At 39.7% G+C, this 21277-nt stretch overlaps 1 protein-coding gene across 12 annotated transcripts; it reads right to left on the bottom strand.

Moving 5' to 3' along the window:
• Positions 1 to 253: 253 nt before the first annotated feature.
• Positions 254 to 20095, bottom strand: FBXO47 (F-box protein 47). Of its 12 annotated transcripts, XM_044999396.1 has the most exons (13): positions 19084 to 19215; positions 18621 to 18757; positions 17748 to 17785; positions 14731 to 14937; positions 14224 to 14415; positions 11496 to 11572; positions 10297 to 10374; positions 9595 to 9703; positions 8282 to 8458; positions 6745 to 6891; positions 4884 to 5026; positions 3963 to 4122; positions 254 to 1293 (listed from the first exon to the last, which is right to left on the bottom strand). In XM_044999396.1, exons 4-13 carry the CDS (start codon positions 14909 to 14911, stop codon positions 1181 to 1183), a joined length of 1377 nt encoding a protein of 458 aa, XP_044855331.1. In that variant the 5' UTR covers positions 14912 to 14937; positions 17748 to 17785; positions 18621 to 18757; positions 19084 to 19215; the 3' UTR covers positions 254 to 1180. The 12 variants fall into 12 exon arrangements, with proteins under 12 accessions (XP_044855331.1, XP_044855326.1, XP_044855329.1 ...); XM_044999391.1 differs by lacking the exons at positions 17748 to 17785; positions 19084 to 19215 and adding an exon at positions 19886 to 20095; XM_044999394.1 differs by lacking the exons at positions 17748 to 17785; positions 19084 to 19215 and adding an exon at positions 19682 to 19699.
• Between the last annotated feature and the right edge of the window lie 1182 nt (positions 20096 to 21277).

Here is a 21277-nt window from a genome sequence, read left to right as displayed (position 1 = left end):
CTTCCACAATTTATGCCAGCTGCGGATCTGCCTCTTGGAGATGAACAGCTGTCTCAAAGGGCAAAATTTGACACATATTTAAATAATTTGGAAATATTTCTGATGGGGGAAAAAGGTATTTTAATAATATGAAGAAAATAACCATCATGTAACTAATCCAAAATGAAATAAATACTGTTAGTACATATTAAATATTTTCAATTTTTAAAGCTATGTACCAGAAATATAAAACTTTTTTTGTAAATAGGATACATATCTGTGTACTTTAATAAAAAACAGTGATCTTAGAATGTCTACATGCATTAAACATCCCTCAACTTTGCGGAGTTCCAGATATATAATTTTTTTAACTATCCAGTTATTATATTTAGCACAAAGGTACAGTTTGAAGTTTCTTCTGCTTTATGGCTGAAAGGCATGTGCTGTAAAAAAAACAAACTAATTTTTGCCTTCCTTAAAAAACTAGGACTCTTTCCAGAGACTGTCTCCTTCTGTGATGAAACTTTATGCACAATCCATGCAGGATATCTAGTTCTGAAGCAAAGAATGTAAGAGTGAATTATAGACACCCAGGTGTGAGCTGAACTGGAGAAACTTGGCCATGCCTTTCTCATTACACTGGTTTTGTCTTAATGGATTCCAAAGAGAAAACAACATTAAAAGAGCAAAATATTTTCTGTTCTGAACTAAGATAACATTCTTTAATTTGTGGATGTATATCAAATATTAACACTATGTCATTGTTATTTTGTATCCAAACATACACAGTGGGAGAAGAATGCAGTGTGTATTCCCGCCCATAACAGCCAAACCATGGAATGCCACAGATAGGCTCCTCAGCACATCCTGACATACAGGCTTAGACAAGTGTATTGCACGGACTGTGCTGTAGTTTCTTATGCCTCAATATGTCTTCATAGGTTTAAGTAATTCTTCTACTTTGTATTTCACTAGCATCTCCAGTCAGCCTCCTACAGCTTCTGCAGAGGTTATAGCTCCAGATTTAACTGGCTATTATATTTTCTATTTTCGTAGCTGCTAAAACTTTGCAAGCAACTGCTGAAGAGTGAATTTAAAAAGTAGGTGGACACTGTTTTCTATGTGTGAGAAAATAAATGGAGAAAAAGGCCACCTATCTGAATCACTGTAGTATTCTCTAAAAGCCTGAAATTCGAAGTATTTAGGTAGAGGTGCTTCTCATGGTCAGATACAGAATTTCCTTATGGAAGTTAGCTTGTGCATTCACAAGGTGGAACAAATTCAAAAAGCTGCTGTCTTCTTCATCACGATCTCCTAAGCATCAGAAGGGAAGCATTAACAATAGCTAATGAAAACAAAGGGCTCATTTGTAGGGAGAAGATCTCAGAAACTACTTAGTATCTTAGCAGAGGCCAAGTATGACCCAGGTACCTCTTGATGCCAATTGGCAGAGGGCAGGGGATAGAGTTTAACAGGGATCCCCTAAGTCAGATGCACACAATAATTCACCAAAGCACAGCATGCAAGGTCACTACCGAAAGCTAGTAGCCCACTGGTCATCATAATTGTTGTGAACTGTATACACTGACAATATTTGAGAAGTTATGTACCTATACTGAAAATTATGTTCTTAAAGCCTTGGAGTTAATAATAATAAATGGAGATATACCTATCTCCTAGAGCTGGAAGGGACCCTGAAAGGTCATTGAGTCCAGCCCCCTGCCTTCACTAGCAGGGCCAAGTACTGATTTTGCCCCAGATCCCTAAGTGTCCCCCTCAAGGGCTGGGCTCACAACCCTGGGTTTAACAGGCCAATGCTCAAACCACTGAGCTCTCCCTCCCCACAGGAGAAAACATGCCTCAGTCAGGTTGTTTTCAGGAAGGTGGTAGCATGATCCTCATTTCTCTGTCTGGTCATTGTGTATTGTGTCTCTCTCAATGTAAGTCATTTGCACACTGAGCCACTGACTAATCCAGATTGCAAAATTGACAAGAGATCAAAAAATCTGCAAGAAAGGAGTATACAGGAAAAAACAACTAGCAGGGGGCATCCCATTTGTGAATGAAGACAAAGGAAGGGATTTGTATATCTAGGGAATCAAAACAACACACTTGTATCCTTTACCTCGGGGGCAAGCTGGCAATGTGTCTTGTTTTATGAAAAAGGGATCACAGCCTGCCTGGCTAGAAAGCGTTGATGAGCAATACTTTATCAGCCATGACAGTATTTTGTTAAACAAGTCTACGTTCTAGGATTCATGTTATCATTATATATGCTGCCATTTGTGTCCAATACTTTTGCTTGCTATCATTTGAGTCTCTTCTTTGTTAAATAAACTTCTGCTTGTTTTCACTATGAACATATATAAGTGCTGGGTGTAAAATGGAGCAGTGCTCTGAGGTGAAACTGATAAGCTGGAGTGTTCCGCGTCTTTGGGAGCAGTGAATGTATGAATACTGAGTGTCCAGTGAAACAGGGGCTTGATACTCCAGGAGGATGATCGGAGCGCTCAGGGGTTGGGGCATGCCTATTGCTAACCTGCAGAGGGGCAGCAGAGCCTGCTTAGGCTGATATGTGAGTACTTAGTTGTGTCACTCTGATTTTGAATGGAAGGACAGACCAAAAGGACTCCAGGTCCCAAGATACAATGCTCCAGCTTGTTCCAAGGAGTTTTCTACTGGGATTACAAAGGAACACTGCACATGGGGACTACTAGAGTCTGAGTCCTTGTTGCCCTGTGCTTTGTGTCATCCTCCCAGTGATTCTCAACCAGGGATCCGGGGCCCCCTGGGGGGCCATGAGCAGGTTTCAGGGGGTCTGCCAAACAGGACCAGTGTTAGAATCACTGGAGCCTGGGGAAGAAAGCCAGGGCTGAAGTCTGGGGCTCTGAGCCCTGCCACCCAGAGCTGAAGCAGAAGCCTGAGCAACTTAGCTTTGTGGAGTGCCCTGTGGTGTAGGGCGCTGGGCAATTGCCCTGGTTGCTACCCCTTAACGTCAGCCCTGGCTTTTATATGCAGAAAACAGCTTTTGTGGTACAGGTAGGCAGTGGAGTTTTTATATCATGTTGTGGGGGCCTCAGGGAAAAAAAAGGTTGAGAACGCTTGCTTTACACCCATGTGGAGTGAGAGCAGAGCTGGGTGTAAAATGCTACTATGTCAGAACAGTGCAAAATGAATGTAAACTACTACCATCCCTGGATGAGAGGCAGGGCAACTGAGAATCAGGACCATAGTGTCTTCAAACCTGTATCTTGCAGAAGGAAAGGGTATCTGCAATTAGTCAGAATTTATGTAAATTAAGTGCTTCTTATCATCTGACAAGATAAAAGTGTGTCCATCCTTTGGGCAAAGTTTGGGCACCTCTGATTTAAATGTATCAAATAAGTGATATAAAACTTTTGTCATGTGTTTAAAAAAAATGAAGTGAGTTTCATCATCTAAACCACTAGGAGTCTCTTAGTGTAAGTATACAGATCTCACTCCCACCCTCTGGATGTAGTTACATATTTTGAGCACCTATGGTTCAATATATTATCACTGAACAATTGCATATTTATTTCTTCCTACAAAAAGTGTATCTCCTAATGCATGCATCCGATGAAGTGGGTATTCACCCACGAAAGCTCATGCTCCAAAACATCTGTTAGTCTATAAGGTGCCACAGGACTCTTTGCTGCTTCTCCTAATGCTGTACCACTAAGTGCTCTAGCATAATCTTAATCACACACACTTTACAAAACCAGCTGAAAATAACCCAATCCACATGACAAAACAATCAGACAACAGAGCATTATAATTATAAAAAGACTAGCCCATCTTTTCCAATGAACTCCATTCCAGGGTAGCTCTGGCTAGCTAAGAAGGGGGCCTGGCTGGAGTTGTGATGATACAGGAGCTCCCAAATCCTACTCTGGAGGAGTCTTGGCTAGTGAGCATGTCCCATTGAAAGGGCTCACCTGTTGCAGACAGGCATAGATACTCACCAGACATTACTGACTGTAGCATGTCCATGATCATGTGAGCAAATGCATTCTCCACACTCTGCAGGAAGTTATTCCTTTCGCCTGGAGTGCTGAAAACCTTGCAGACTTTCTGCATCATTTTTACTGCCCAATCCATGCAGTACAAGTCCTTCTCACAGACCTAGAACATACAAGAAATATTATAATATGTGTCCAGGATGGTGGTGAGGTAAAAAACAAAATAACACAAGTTGAAGTATTACAATTCATAGTAGACAATTAAGGCACTATCCCATAATACAGTCAACTTCAGTTCTGCTCTGGAATCTATTCCAGGGCCTAAGGGAGGGGGTGCTGTGGCAGAGCTGTTCCATCAGTGCTATGAAGGTGGGAGAACTCCACTCCCACCTTATGCTGGAATAATTTTTCCCTAGGGATAGAGCTGCTACCTTCAAGCGGTGCATAGGGGCCTTAGGGCAAAAGAGAACCAGGCCCATTGATTTCAATGTACTTACTCTTGCTTTACTCTAATGCAGGGGTTCTCAAACTTCATTGCACAATGACCCCCTTCTGACAGCGAAAATTATGACAGGACCCCAGGACGGGGAACCAAAGCCTGAGCCCACCCAAGCCCCACTACCCCGGGTGGGTGGGGGCAAAGCCAAAGCTCAAGGACTTCAGCCCCAGGCAGGGGGACCTGTAATCTGAGCCCTGCCACCCAGGGCTGAAGCCTTCGGACTTGGGCTTTGACCCCAGGAAGTCTAAGCCAGTCCTTGCAATCCCATTAAAAGAAGGTCACGATCCTCTTTGGGGTCCCGACCCACAGTTTGAGAACCGTTGCACTAGTGTAAGTGGAAGGAGAATCAGGCCCCAGACCTGGGAAAGCAGAGTTGCAGATTTAGTGGCAAAATGCCAGGAAACATTCTATTCAGTGCTACTCACCAAAGCCAGAAAGACCACTAGCCTGGCCAGCTCAACAGCCCTCCCATTCACAGCTTTACTAGCCATGAAGGTGAAACAGATGTTGTTCCCACTCAGGATGAGGAGGCGAGCATTATTCTCCATGAGCCACTCCCGGGGAACCACTTTTATAATAAAACACAAAGGATTTTCATTACCTATGATTCAACAGACTGAATATAATTTAGTTAAATATAAAGTTATAAAATGTAGGTTACAATTAAACAATTAAACTCAAAAGAAAATTATCTGAACAAAATTCTGGAAGTATTTGAATTTATGAATCACTGCATTTGACAGCCATCCAACATGTTTGAGAAGAAAGCCCATTCAAACACACCTGCAGCACAGCTGGAAGCTATGGAGTTACTATGGTGCCAATAGGGATTGTTTGTAAAAGGCTGATGATAATAAAATGTATAATACAATCTCTCCAAACTCAAACCAAACTTAAGACATAACTCCACCAAATTACGAAATCATGGATTCTTTGGAATGGATTCCTTTTCAGAGACCAGCGTCTTTCTCAGTAAAGGCCACCATACTTTGTATTTAAAGAGGTTTTGAAAAAAACACATTAAAAAAAAATTTGTCCTGACCTGTATTAAAAATGAAACTACAGCAGATACCAGTTATTACCAACTTATTGGTTCCCAGCATAAAGCTTCCATTATCCAAAAGTTCCCAATAATAAGCAGATGGCCCTTACCTGAGACAATAGCATGGGGCAGCCCCGTGGCCGAGAACCTGCTGCCCACACAGGAGGTGATGGGCTGTGGTGCCAGCATCCTTGCCCAATGGGCAGCCCCAATTAGAGTCCCTGCAGCCAAGATTTTCCATGGGGAGAGGGGGCACTCGGGGTCTATGGGGCTGCACAGTACCTCTCTCTGCCCCTTCCAGATTGTGTCCTGTCCTGGCACTGGTGGCCCAGGCTCAGCACATCCCAGTGCTTTCCTTCCCTGGCTACAGCCCTGCAAGCCTGCCTGCAGCTGGAGCTTTCCACAGGGAGCACTGGGGGCCCATAGAACTGCATGGTACCTCTCCCTGAGCTCTCCGGGCTGCGGACTCAGACCCAGCAAATTCATTACAAGTGGAACCTCTCTTCCAAAGGGTTGCCAATAAATGGCACGCCAAGCAGTTAATATCCAAATACCATTAACATTAAAGTCAATGGGATGGGATCAGTTCTGGGGATAACCAAAAGTTGTCTTTATCAGGATTATTAATAACCACCATGCATTAGATTTGAAAAAAATCTAGTGTACCTTTTTGCTATTTATCTTTTTTGTTTATATTTGTATTTGACAGCTTGGATAATGGAAATACATTAGTTTCCCTCATTTCTAATTAATGTCACTTTTTGGTTCTCAACCCCAAGAATAAGAATGCCCAGGGTACAAATGCTATAGGAAAAATGATTCAAGTCAAACAAAAATTAATTTTTCTTGACATTTTAAAAAATCATGAAAACATATCTATTAAAGTTCAGTAAAACTTTGTTATGAATAAAACCTAAATTTTGGACCTAAACAGTGTTATAGTGTCTCTTGAACATGATAACAGAACACTTATTTTTGAAGTTTTTCATATGTTATTACTTAAAACGTTTCACTTTTGGGAAAAAAGGCTTTGGTTTATAAGCAGCACTGGTCTCTTCCATCTCTGACTACTGCATAACCTCCAGTTTTATTGACCTTCCAGTATAGTACAGCTACTGCAAGGGATTAGGGGGGACTCAGATTCCCAATGTGCTTCAGTTTTTTACTATCTGACACATATCTCTTTAGTCTGGGAGGACATGATCATATAATCCTATGAGTCTATGATAAAGGCAAAAATATACCTGACAATTCATCCACAAGACTGATAACATCATCTGCTGTCCACTCTTTAGCTTCTGTGTCATACAGTAGTTTAATAGCATCAGCTAGACCCTTTAAACTGGTCTCATCTGTTGGTCCTTCTATCATTTTCTGCCAAACCACATGTCCTGGGTAACATTAATCACAATCACTACTAAGTGACAATGTAGTTTGCTAAACAAAGAAGACCTATACTGGGACTTCAAAGCATGGCTTGGAAAAAGAAACGGTGATTCAGGCAAAAGCATAAATCCCTATTTGTACAAGTGCTTTTTATTTCATCTCACTTGTGGCAGAAGGGACAGTGTAGACTGCAACGTGAATCAGAATCACGGGATGCTTTAAGGAAACACAGAATTAATATTTAAGTGAGAAAAAGAGAATGTGATTTCAGAGGGCGATAACACATGCTTCTGGTTCAATGCTAAGGCTACCTTCACATGACAAGTGTAGGCAAATAGAGAGGGAAAACACAGTCTGTAATTTCTTCACGTGAACTGTAATATAAACAATTTTAAAAAGCTCCATGCTAAACAGGTAAGGGGTAAATTGTTCTAAACTTTATACTTCATTATTTATAAAGGGCCTGGTTTTCAGAGGTGGTGGTGCTCTCTTTGATTTCAGCAGGATTTGTGTGTGCTCAGAACTTGTGAAAAATCAGACCTGTAGGTAACATCATAGGAGTGCATGGCCATACACTGGTAAGTAAAGTCAGAGTTTCTGTCTTCAAGAGTTTACTGTAATGTAGCTGGAGCAAAACAAAAAAGTATTGGGAAATGGCTAAGATGTTCTGTGTGACATCAGTGAGGTTAATTGGTTTATTTTCCCTCTCACACTGGTGTAAATCACGAGTAATCAGCACCATTGTTAAACATTCTCAGTAGTGTGTCCAAGCAATTACCTGGAAGCTTAAGTTCTGCCCAAATTAATATGAACTGAGTGTGGTCAAATCTTGAAAAAGAGTAAGTTTATTAGGAATGATAAGTCTGCATAGGAGGTAAATGTTCCCTTCTAAAGTCAAATGCAATAAACACAGGTGCTTTTCCCCGGGGGTGAAATCTTCCTGGCCTATGAGAAGGCCCATAACAAAGTGTACCATTGTGTTTCTGCCATACATGGAGCTAGAAAGCAGAGAAACTACACAGCACCCCACAGTTCTCTGAACACTGCTGAAAAGATCCATGGCAACTCTCTCCACAGGAATCCAGAAGAGCTGTTGTGGGGTGTGCAGTGGAGTACCAGAAGAGAGAATAATGGGTTCACAACTTGTGTATACGCTTTGGCCCAAAAGCTCACAACGATGGGTAAAGAGAGTTTGTTGCTCCTACTACAACTTATGGTCTATAGTAGTGTCCACACAGACATTCCAGGATATACAGCCCTACCTCTTGACTGAGGGGGAATCCATTCCATACAACCCTTACACTGGTCCCCTGAAAGCCCATTTATTTACACAGGCTGTGAGACAGCCTGTTTTCTAAGGGAGAAATTCTGGTCTATCATGATAAATTTACTCACCATTTAGAGAGGAGACTGGCCCAAAAATGATGTACAACAGCCGGGCTTGATTAACCATTGGCCATGGTTTTAAGATACGAGTCAGCCAAAATGCAGAATCACTTTGATGAATCCAGTGATTTAGCAGGACACTGCGACAGAATAACCTTATCCGTAATTCAAGCTTTCGGGCACTACCTAGGACAAGAGAATTTGTATATTATAAATCCATCAGGCATTGCACTTTGGTGATTTCAACATGTTTATAAAGATGGGGAGAGAGAGGGAAATAGGTTTTTAGGCTATACGGGCACATAGGGCTAGATTTCTAAAGGTATTTAGGCTCCTACAGATGTAGATCGGTGCCTAGTGGGATTTTTAAGATTCTAGATGCATAGCTCCCATTGAGTTAGTGTTAAATTGGAGTAACTGAGATCACAAGGTCCTGAAATTCTGAGCTATAACTATCTCATGACTGCTTTAGTCTAATAGACACACTGCACCGCTTCAAACCACTGATTCTAGCTGCCTGCCCAATGTTTTCTCTGCCACTTCTCATGCTCTGTTTCAGGGGCACACTGTTATTTTTTACTTTTGCTGAGCTTCTTTCTGCCTGTGACTCTATTATATGGTGCCAAAAGGAGTAAATAGAAGCAGTTGATTGCATGCTTGCCTTCTACAACCACTTATGCAGGAGGCCACATGTGAACATTTCCAGTGAAATACTGAGTACTGTGCCGGAGAATTTCTGGAGGGGCTATATTTGGTTTTAGAGCAATGCTTCAGGATATGCATAAAATATTGGTCCTGATTTTCTACTGCACCACATCAGTTTTAAGCTGGTGTAACTCCATTGATTGCACTGGTGTTGGTGTAATGCAGTGGAGAATTAGGTCCACTGCATGTAAATTTTACATATCATTTCATATTGAAATTATAAGATCCAACAAAATCAATTGCATCTCAAAGAGATGTACTTCACCACACAGAACATGCCAAAGATAAAAGTCAATTAGTTGTTTTCATCAGAAAACAACTAAATTCAGTTAATGGTGCTGATTTCCTTCAGCTATATGCAAGCATGTTACCAGCGTCAGAGCACTCATTTTCTGTCATTTCTGCAGCTAAAGCATCATAAATATGGATCAAGAAAGGATCAGGTACTGCAGGGATCATGTGGCACAAACCATCCTTGAGTCTGGGGTGCATCTCCTCTGTAATAATCTGAATCCATTTCCGGAACTCACAGCAAAAGGATGATATAGCTGCCATGACAGTCTCTTATTATCATCATCATTTGTATTTTCCAGGACATTTTTGTTTCAGGTATTTACCTGGTTTGCTGCTGACAACTGTCTGTACTTTGCGGGGTAGATTGCTCAGCTCACAGAGGAAGTTAAAAACACGATGGCATTCTAGCTCATCCCAGCCTGCTGTCAAGGTCTGACGACACCAAATGAAGGACAGATAAATAGAATCAAATCACAATGCTTGTTATTATAGTCATAAATGTATGATCAATTTTTCTGTATTTATGGACAGGCCACATTTGCATCCCAAATAGCTAGAACAATTCCTCCATTTTATTACAGACCTTGGGCCAGTTGCCTTTAAACCAGAGAATCCCTGTTTAGAGTGCTGTGAATTTGATGTTTGAAGTAATGTACTGAAATGGCCCCCTGTGTATTCTTTGGTAATAAACTGCTAATTTAAATTAAAATCCAGACTGGCTAATAATAAGATCCAGACTGATAAATTCTTTAGCGTTAACTATTTTAAGAGCCAGAAAGAACTGTGGTACTGAATAAATGTATTCTTTTGGACCTGAAAGCCATGTTAAACTTTGAAATGTCTTGCAAAGCAGTTTCAGCCCACTGCTTCTCAAAGTATAACTAAGCTGGATGATGATTATGTTTATTTGCACTCTTTTTAAAAGACTGAGTATTTCAGCATTGATAGATTTTTAAAAAGGCAAACTTTGGTTTCTTTTATATTAATGATACCTGCCTTCTTCTTCTCTGAAAAATACACTATACCTGTAAAAACACTCCGTAGCATTGTAATCCCAAGCAATGCAACGGGCTTGGGCAACCACTGAGTTTAAAACAGGAAACCTGCAAAGACAAAACATCGTTGCCTCATTTCATCAATGTAGCTTAATTGGCAATAAACTCATTTCTGTGCTTGAAGCTTTCCCACACGGCTAATCTACCACAACACTGACCCAAGGGGCTATCTCCAGGGTTAATAAGGAATTTCTTTCTCTACACTACATTCACTCAACCCTTGCATCTCTGCTGAGACACCCAACAAGGCTGCCAATTAGGGATGTTTTTTATGATGTGGCCATTGGTCCTCTGGGAACTTTCACTCAGACCACCTTAGAGTCTTCAGACAGATGTGATATTTTATTAAGAATGTCTGTTGCTATGTATAACCATTTTCCCCTCCAGAAACTAATACAGTTTGGTAACATAATGTTTTGAATTAATTATGGTTAAAATTTACCATGTGCAGAGAGCCTGCCCAAGGCATTATGCACCACTTTGCCCTCTAAGCAGAATTTAAGTGGAATATAGACCTTCTGTAGGCTCTCTTCACGGGGCTGAATTTCAACCTATGCTCATTCTGTTACAAAGTGGCAAATATTATTTGCACTGGGTGACCTGTTTTAAAAATTCAACATAAAAATCATACTTCTGTAGAAGATTATACTCACTAAGAGTGGGGTTTTAAAAATGTGACGGAATTAGGCACCTAACTCACTGACTTTCACTAGGAGTTGGGCAACTAACTCCTTTAGATATTTTTGAAAATCCTACACCTAGGTCATATTTTTCAAACAGTGGGTGCCTAGAGTTAGACATAGTTCTGAACACCCACAGCTCACACTGACTTCAGTCTAAAGCTTTAGGGGATCAGCATCTCTGAAAAATCAGATCACTTATTTAAATGCCTAAATATGGATTTAGGGACCTAATTTCAGGTACAAAAGATTTGAAATATCAGCCTAAATATCCAAGGAAGATTTTTAACCAACAAGAGACTGATTCCAAGTTAGTAAATTCATGATATTACACTGATGAGCATTACAGATATGTCAGTAATTAAATGAATTAATTTAAATCATTACATTAACAGCATTTTTAAAATTTAAATATTAATATAGATGCAAGTGATAGTTCAAAACAAGATTCTAGAAGTATTCAGCACAGAGCAATGAGTGTGAGCTTACTTCTGAGAGTATCTTGTGTATGTACTTTAGCCTGTCTTTTGTGGGCAGTAGTAGTGTACACCTTTTAAGCAACAAACCTGTGAATAGAAACACATACATAATCATTCAAATGATGAAAATAATTGGAGTAGTTGAAGAATACACTGCACAAGCAATACAATACCATACTATTTCTGCAAGAAAAGAAAGTGGTATATTATAATGACCTGCAGGGGTGCTGGAACAATTTTTATAGTGAGGGGAGGGGAGCCAAACTATAAGCCCTGTATATAATATAAACCACTTCAAGCCAGGGGGGCTGCAGCACCCCCACACTCTTAGTTCCAGCACCTATGGTGAGCTGTGCACTGTAAAAGGGTATGCTAGCCTCTGTAATAGAGATGCCATTTATGTCAGAAAGCCTGATGGGGAGTGTGCAAGGCTCTCATGACATAATTTGTTTACTAAGTTGCTTTAAATTCCATGTGAGTCACAGCTGGAGCCCTGAAAAATTATTATATTGGTTTTTTAATTACAGCTGTTAAAAATATTTCAGTTAAGAGAGGCACAATAAGTAACATTTGAAGAAGATGCACTAGTTTTCTATTTACATCATCAAAAGCTGAGCTTCCAAAATCTTTTAAGCCAACCACATTGTCAAACAGAAAAGTTATTCTGAACTGTTGTAATATAAAACATAGCTAGATGGTAGAATTTCTTTTTTCTTCTACATGAGATTCAAAGCTAGAAGAACTTAGGATACAAAGGGCTTGAATATATTATAGTACAGAACAGCTGTTTGCTAAGCAACAATTTTTCTAAGCCAATGGAAAGCAAATCTTTCCCCTCAAAAACATCTGGTAGAACACCACATATATCTTGTTTGTTAATAATGCAAGAAATCTACAGAAGAGTACTCACATTTTTTCTAAGTTGCTCATCTCCTGGGGAACATGTTATTTCTGTGATGTCAAAAAGTGTATTATACACTTCCTGTGATTTTGAATGGACTCTTTTCCCAATCTGGAAGTATGTTGTTAACATTCTTAAATGGCAGACATAATTTTCTTTATCAGTCTGGTATCTGATCCAAACCCCCAAAGAATCAACTTTCCATTGACTTCACTGGGTTTGTAATCAGACCCCTAAAGAGTAGATGAATGTCTTTCACAATATAACTGCAAACATGAGTACAGTTGTCAACCTGGGAATAACTTTTTTATTACCATTGCAAAGGTTTGGGCCTGCTTTCATATGGTGAAATTCACACCTGTGCAGAGGGACAGCACAAAAATTGTGTGTTACTCATGTCCAATTTAAGACTGGAGGGTGAAAAATCCTGGTCCCATTGAAGCCAATGAGAGTTTTTTGCCATTGACTTTAATGTAGCTAGGATTTCACTCTGTGGGTTTAAGTGAGATTAATGCAGTGTATAAGCCTTGTGCTGGCTCTCTACACAGAAGCAAAATTTATCCTTAGAGCCCAGTCTTGCTCCTATTGAAGTACACTGAATTTTGGCATTGACTTTAATGGGAGCAGGATTGGGCCCTTACATTGAGTAGATGATAGATATTTGCACTGATTTACATATTTTAAGTATGTCATGTTTAAATGACTATGCTTATTATAATGATGAGTTCATACAGCAGTAGTTAAATAACAGTTGTCTTTTCTAACACAAAGTTTGTTATTACAATGTACAAAACAGTGCTGACTATTTTTTGGCATAATATTTAGTTAATCAGATTTCATTTTAAAACTAAAACAAATAAACACTGAAGTTATCAGTAAGATATTGTAAACAATCCATGTAAATTTGAAGGGAACTCATGTTTGGCCCAATTAACTTTGACATTGTTCTTTTAATTTGGGAATCTCTTAATTTAAAGTTAGCTCCTGAATATAATCTTGACATAATTTTGTTTTACTGTCAGGATCAATTTAATTATGAGACCTTATCAGTTAAGGAGGCTTATATCAATATTGTTCAAATTGTGATTTCATTTGTTTCTCTTTTAGAGAAAGGATTACAGTGAATGGGGGGAGGGAGAGAAATGATACCGTCCAAGTGGCATAAAAGAGAAGAAAGACTGCATTGCTTTTGATTGAAGGCGAGGGAGATTAAGGGGAATTTGGCTGCCAAGATTCAGTAGTAATTTAGTGCAAAATTTAAAAAGAAAATAATGGTTTTTTATATGAAAATATGCAGTGCTACTCACTAGTCACATTATTTTGACCTATATTTATTTTTTGCCATGCTAGGCTATAGTTGCGCAGGTGAAACTAATAGTACAGCCTGGGCAGCAACAGCCCGATTCTCGCATTGTATCTCAGCCGTGACTTTGTATTTCATTCTCATGCTCATGAGAGATCCACTCACCTTGCTCTTTTATATTTCTCTTGCCCTTTTATATTCTTTAAAAATTAAATAAGGAAGAAGCAAAAGATATGTTATTTTTGTCTATACTTATATAATGTATGTATTATTGTTGTTGATTAAAAGTATATTAAGAGATGTTGAAAGAATTCTTTCATGATGAAATACACACAATGCATAAAGCTTAATTGAGACTTCAGTGTGTATGCGCCTTGTTGCTGGTCCTTTGCACAAGGATGAATTTCAGCCTCAATGAGGGTCACAAACACCTATACACTTCAGAAAACGTTTTCACCATTTTAAACTGCTATCAATCACTAAATATCACAGTAGAAGCTCTTTAATTGATTTTAGTTCTCTCCTAATTGTTACCATTCTTGTTATAAAGGTCACCTAGAGATCTGTAGTGTTCTAATACACAGGATCCTTCTCTCTTGCCAGATATCTCAAGGTTATGAAAATCTTGCAGTAAAAGCCTTCTGTTTCCTGATGAGGTTGAGATGTAATTAATAAGGCGGTTGCTGATGGCTTTCGACACCATGCTTAGCATGCTGATATCCTTCACTGAAAAAGCAAAACCCCGTATACCTGTAAACCTTTATTGCAAAAACACAACTGCTCAGTAGTCAAGAACTTTACTATACATCTCAGTACAAGGAGGCCAAGAGACTTCAGAAAGACGTAAGAGACAAATGTCATTACTGTAAATTCCTTTACCAACAAATTATGGTCATTCAGGATTTTGCATATATCTGTTAAATTGTCATCTTTATATAAGGTGGGCAGAAGAACACTTCAAAGAGCTCCCTGAGTACTATCATTACGTGTGTGTGTGTGTGTGTGTGATGAGGCTCTTCAGGAACCCAAGCTGAACCTCACCTGAGAGATATTTCAAGACCATTTGAAAGATCTCTAATGGCAGTGCTTTGAAATTCCCGAGAGTTGACAGTGATTCGGAATCTGTGTCCACAGTGTTGCAGAATGGTTTGGAGCGACGGCTACTGCGCCTGTATTTCTGGTTGGGAATCAAGGTGAAGCTGGTACTTACAGTGGATGTCATCCTTCTACTAGTCCCATAAATTTTTCCTGCAGAGAAAACACAGAAGGCATATAGGGAAGGAAATGAAACCCATAAGGGAGATGAAATGAAATAAGTGATTGAGTGATATGATAATGGAATATGAAAGTCTTACTGCATGGGTAGGAAGGTACAGTTTTACTTTAAATGTAACAAAATTACATCCATACACTCCCAAATCAATATTTATCATTTCTTGTTCTATATTTCCTTTCTTTCCAGTATAACCAGTAAAACCACTCTTTTTTTTTCATATAGCACAAAAAGAGAGACTGTATACATGTTGTGTGTGTATGAGAAATTATTTTTGCTTTGTAATTCAGTGTCTGGGGAAGAAAGTATCCTGATTAGAAGTTATAAGTGGAGAGTGGGGTGGGGATAGCAGTGACCAGTATTGGGATAGGGAGGGCCTCAGGAGGTTTCAAAAAATAATTAAGAGAAAGAATAAAAGTGTAGCAGGTATATGAAATGCCACAAAATATATTAAGGAGCTATTATAAATAAGTCAATATCCTTCTAATACTTTACCATTCCATGTTACTTTAACCATGTAACAGAGCATTAAAAATTAAGGAGGCCATTCGAAGGATTTGTATGTCTCTTGTCTGTCTGAGGCACTCTACTTGTATGTATTCTTGTACACAACAATAAAAAATAAGATTTGGTACTGGGGGGAAGGGTTAGCTCAGTGATTTGAGCATTAGCCTGCTAAAACCAGGGTTGTACATTCAATCCTTGAGGGGGCCATTTAGGGAAAAATCTGTCTAGGGATTCATCCTGCTTTGAGCAGGGGGTTGGACTAGATGATCTCCTAAGGTCCCTTCCAACCCTGATATTCTATGAATGTAAGTAAGCATCAAGTTATCACTTTCCCTGCACTATTTAAAGTGAGGTATAGCTTAATTCCTGATAATGACAAATAGCACAGCACAGAATGTGCAAGTATTGTAATGTGGCACAGTATTGCCATCCTCAAGATTTACAGAAATCATGAAACAAGCCCCCATAACCCATAAGATTGTCTGTAAAATTGTGAGAATTAAAAAAAAACAAAAAACATTGTGTTCTTATAATTGCCTTCCAGTTTCTGAATCTTTAAGGGGGACACACTTAATATTTTCAAGCTTTTCTCTGTAACTGTGAGGGCTAATAACTTATTTTTAAAAATTAAAGCTAAGATTCTCATGCAATCTCTTGATTCCAGCAACTGGGGCTTTCAGACAATCACCAAATGTTGCAAGACTTGGAATAAAATTGTAAGTGTTGGTAACAATGGTAACACCACAAGTGGACTTCTTTCTCCCCTTAATTATACTCATTGTTTGAAGGGTTGAAAATGTACTGATGCACCTTAGTCAGTCGACAGGTTACATTTACTTAAGCAAAAAACAATTTGAAAACATCAAGTAAACAAGGCACATTTCTATATTCACGGAACCATTTTACATAACATAGTGAATTATCACAATTCCAATGCAAGAATTGTATATTGAATGAACTAAAAAAATTATGGACCATTTAATTAAAGCATTACAAACATGTTTGAATGAATAGTATTTTCTCCTCTGTGCCCAGGACAATGTTTCAATTCATTTTTCAATTGTTCATGAAAGGGAATTATACTTTATAACAGGCATCTTTAAATTAGTTATGAGATAATTCATGTTAGCTGAAGAAATCCATAGCTTAACTTTTCACACGGCTTGTGAGCAAATTTAATGACTTTTAAAATTACAGCATTTTATTCAATTTTTGACTACTTAAGCAACCAAGGAGAGCAAATGAATTTGATACTTGTAAAAACAACAAAAATATTTATTTAAATAACATCATAGATGTATGTAACAGCACCTTTGAAAAGCATAGAAATCCACATTTAAAGTCAGTGGGACTTTTTTTTACAGACAACTGCAGGTGCGGGGCAATAAAAAGTCTTACTTTGTACATAAAGGCAGTTAAAGGCTTGTTTTAGTAAAAGAAAAATATAACTCTCTTCACCACTAAAACTCTTTCAAGGCTGGCTAAGTCCAATACATTTTGCTGATTCATATCTTAGAAATAGAGTTATAATCTCAGGGTGTTTTTTGTTTATTTGTTTGAAAGCAGTCAGTGCTGGTCTAACTCTGCTTCACTGAAGTCAATAGGAGTTTAGAGCACTACTAAGTGCTTTTGAAAATCTCATCCAGAGCCTGCAGCAATATTATGTACAGAAGCAGCCACTTAAACATGATGAGTGGGATTTTCAAAAGCACTGAACACTGCTCCCATTAAAGTCAATGGTAAAACTCCCTTATTTTCATTGGGAGCAGAATAAGGGCAATTTAAATAAAAACTGAGCATGTGACAGAAGTTTTACGTTATGGGCCACATTTTAGAGCCCTTTACTCAAAGCTCCCTTTTGACTTCCATTTTTGGCACTCAGTGTATTTCATGTTTCTCAGGGAGATCAGCGAAAACATGACAAGATTGATTTCACTTAGCAACTTCGTGCAGCCCTCAACAACCTCTGTGTGGATCTCTCCTGTCTGGAGAACTGCTAATCAAGACTGGAAGAGGGAAATGTAAATGTTAAGCATATAAAATCAAATTAATTATAATAATAATTAACAGTGATTGTCTCTTATTTATTCTGTATATAATTATTTATTTATAGGGCAGACAGAAGCCATCAACAGTCAATGTTCCTTCTATACTCTTTTCTGTTTATAAACAGTCCATATATTTTCATCCAATAAATACACCTTTTTCTTAATCATTTAATTTTTTCTGGGGTTTGCATTATCATTTTGCTAAGTATATAATACCAACAGCTATTTACCTCAAACAGCAGCTTCAGGGTTTTGTCTTTTTTCCTCCCTAGGCATTTCACAAATAAATAAATGAATCACCAAGAACATAAATAGGAATTCTCTCTCAATTTCCCTTCGCACACTTAAAAACATGAGAGCTTCTGAAGCAGGGGTAACCAAATTTTGTGACACAGAGGACTGAAGTGGCAGCATGCCAGCCATCCATGGGCTGCACCTAATTTGCCATTAAAAGGACCTGATTACACCAGATTGGCAGTGCCTTAAAGTGGATGAAATGCTGTATGATTTGCTCCCACTTTAAGGATGCTTCTCACTGTTAGAGTAGTGTAAAAAGGCCTTAGGGTAAATGAGAATCAGCCCCAAAGCCATCTAAATTAACATAAACATACATAACATTACAGATTAAAAAATAAATGCCCTTGATAATCCTAACATTAGCTCTTATTTGTGTCTTTCTGCTACAAGGCATTGCTTTTTTTTGACTTCACCCCAAAGTGTCTGTGCTTTGATTCATGCTGCAGTCCCAGGGATGGGATGCTAACATCTGCTTGTTATCACACAAGTTGTGTTTGCCCCTTTGGCCACACTGTGTGAAACCATGGGTCGTGTTTGGCCTTTTGGCTGCATTGTGGGTCACCACAAGCCCTTGGTCTGCATTTCATGACTCCATTGGCTGGTGTGACCATTGGGCTGCTGCACTTCAGAACCCCTTGGGCTGCATTTGTACCTTGGGCCTCACTAAATAAACACTGTGGGCTGTAATTAACCCTCTGGCTGGATGATATGACCCTATGGGTCACATTTTGACCCTCATTCTGTGCACTCACGCTCCAAAACCTGCCACACGTCAATGATAATAGATTTTTTTAAAAGAGTGATACCTCCAAATAAACCTAGATCCAGTTGATACAGAACAGATCTAAACCCTGTTTCACCCCTAGGGAAATTCCTCTGAGGGTGGGGTGATATGGGTGAGCTCAGACCCTGCTGTCTGGATTTATAAGGGCACCGACTTTCCCTAAACAAAAAAGAAATTGCGTTGAATTAGCTGAAATTTCTCAAACTTCATGAAAGAGTATATATTGTATGCAGGATGATTTTTAAAATTTATCACATTTGGTTTGAGGGGAAGGCTTTAATAGTTTTCCTCAGGGGGAAATAACTATGTGTTTATACAGGGGTGGGGGTGGGGAATAGAACTACATAGAATTACGACAGAAATAAAAAAAAAATTAATTCCAGCAATAATTGATACGATAATTTGATAAGTGAATTAATTCATGGAAATTGGGAGGGGAAGGGCGGAAAAGTAGCAAATGTAGATTTTTGGAGGCAGCAAATTACCACAGAAATCAAACATTTTATTCCAGTGGTAATTACTTAAATGGTTTTTCAGCTGCTTTATTAGTGTTTTTAAATCGCCTCACGTTTCCCGCCCTTTTTTTTTTTTTCCCCCCTTCAGCGGGGGGGAGCCTACAGGCTCGAGACCGGCCTTCCCGACAGCTCGGGCACGCCCCCTTTATGAATAATTAACAATCCCTCTCCCGCCCTTCAATTCGAGCTCTAACCCAGAACCACCGCCCTCCCTGGTTATTTACTGTGGAATCCTCGCACCTCAAAGTGAACAGCCCCGCCCTTCTTATGAATAATTAATGAGGGGGGAAGGCTCCTTCTTCCCTTTCAGATAGACCCACTCTCTGAGGGAAGGGCAGTGACCCCAGCAGGAGGGGGAGGGTGGGAGGCTGGGAGCCCCTCATGCCTGTGGTGCCCCCGCTCCCAGCTTGGCTAAGCTTCTGCCATATTGGTTACCACACATGCGGCTACTCAGCTTTATCCTGAGCTGGCACCACAGTCGCCGTGGCACCCTAAGGCAGCGCCATGTCACAGGTGCACGGTGGCCATGGCAGCAAAGGGTGTCACCATGTCAAGGGCGTGAGCTCACCATGGCACCACGAGGCAGCAGCATCTTAAGGACACCCATTTGCCATGGGCACCAAAAGACAGCACTGTGTCATGGGTGTGCAGTTGTTATGGCACCACAGGGGAGTACCATGTTACAGCTGCGAGGCTTTCATGGCAACACAAGATATCACTGTGTCACATGAGAGAGTTTGCTGTGGCCCCATGAGGCACCAGCGTGCCATACCTGTGGTTCTCACCGTGTCACAGGCACACATTCACCAGGGCACCACAGGGCAGCACCATATTATGGTTGCAGGGTTGGCGTGGTACCACAGGGCATCATCATCTTGAAAGCACTAGGTCACCAGGACACTATAAACTATCAGTGCATCATAGATGCAAGGTCACCCTGTCCGCAAAATGTCCCCAGGTCAGAGGCACACCATCACCTTTTAATGAATGCAGGGTTATCACATCACAGCATTAATATTGTTGTACAAAGTTATTGCCCTATGACCCTAGGCCACTATGTACTATGGCACAGTTTTTGCTCTGTTATGTAAGTCAGTCTGTAGTGACATAACATAATGGTCTGTGAGATAAGGTCACACTGTCGTTGTGCAAGGTTCTTGCACTATGATGTCAAGGCACAATGTTGTGATACAAGTTCATGAAGTTGCAACACAAATTAATTGTGCTGCGATCCACGGACAATATTGTGATGCAAAGATGTTACGACACAAAGTCACTGTGCCACAACACAAAATCTGTGTCCTGAAGCAATGTTGTGGTCTTGTTCACCGAAGGCATTGCAAAACACCAACACAGAATATTTCCAATGGAAGTTGTGCCACAATGAGAAGTAACAAGTTGCCACACGGTCCTTACACTGTACAAAAAAAAATCACACTGTTGATACGTGACACTGAACGGTCCCAGAAAAACAGGACAAGTGGCCACTCTTAATATGAGTGGTAATTAGGTCAAAGTCATTGGGAAAATGAACCTTAAAAACAATGATTCTTTCCAGCAGCAACTTTAGCTTCTAATGTACTGTAACTCACTATTAACTGATTTTCCAAGAGTGGGGCAACTGAACCCTTTGGTACACCACCTCGTGGTGCTCTCACAAAAGTCTCCAGGAGATGGCAGTAGACGGCTGCAGTAGATTTAATAGATCTTTCACAAATAGCCTTTATAAAGTCAGGCGTTTTGGGGGTTTGTTTTTTGTTTGTTTGTTTTATTTCATTTTTCCTCCTAGAAAGTGAAACACAAAACAAACGCTAAAAACAAACCCAAGCATCATGGCCTCTGACAACTGTCTAGTGAAGAGAATGATCAGACTCTACAGAATGGGAATGCCATGATGATGCAACAGTGCTGTAGGAATTTTGCTGCATAGGGAAACTGGATAGTGTAAAACAATTATTTCTTATATTTTGCCACATGCTCTGCCCATATAGTTGAATCAGGTTAGACAACTTGTACTTTAAAAGCAAATCTTACATTTGAAAGCTAGGATTGTTACTGAGGTCTCTCTGTGGAGTCTTCCAGAGACAATGTGTGAATGTCAAACCCTCTCCCTAAAAGAGGCTATAAAACTGCTGTGTCTTGATGGGGCATGGAGAGTGTTCCT

The sequence above is a fragment of the Mauremys mutica genome, chromosome 25, assembly GCF_020497125.1.
Source record: "Mauremys mutica isolate MM-2020 ecotype Southern chromosome 25, ASM2049712v1, whole genome shotgun sequence".
Classification (NCBI taxonomy): Eukaryota; Metazoa; Chordata; order Testudines; family Geoemydidae; genus Mauremys; species Mauremys mutica.
This window is presented reverse-complemented; position numbering and strand designations above follow the sequence as displayed.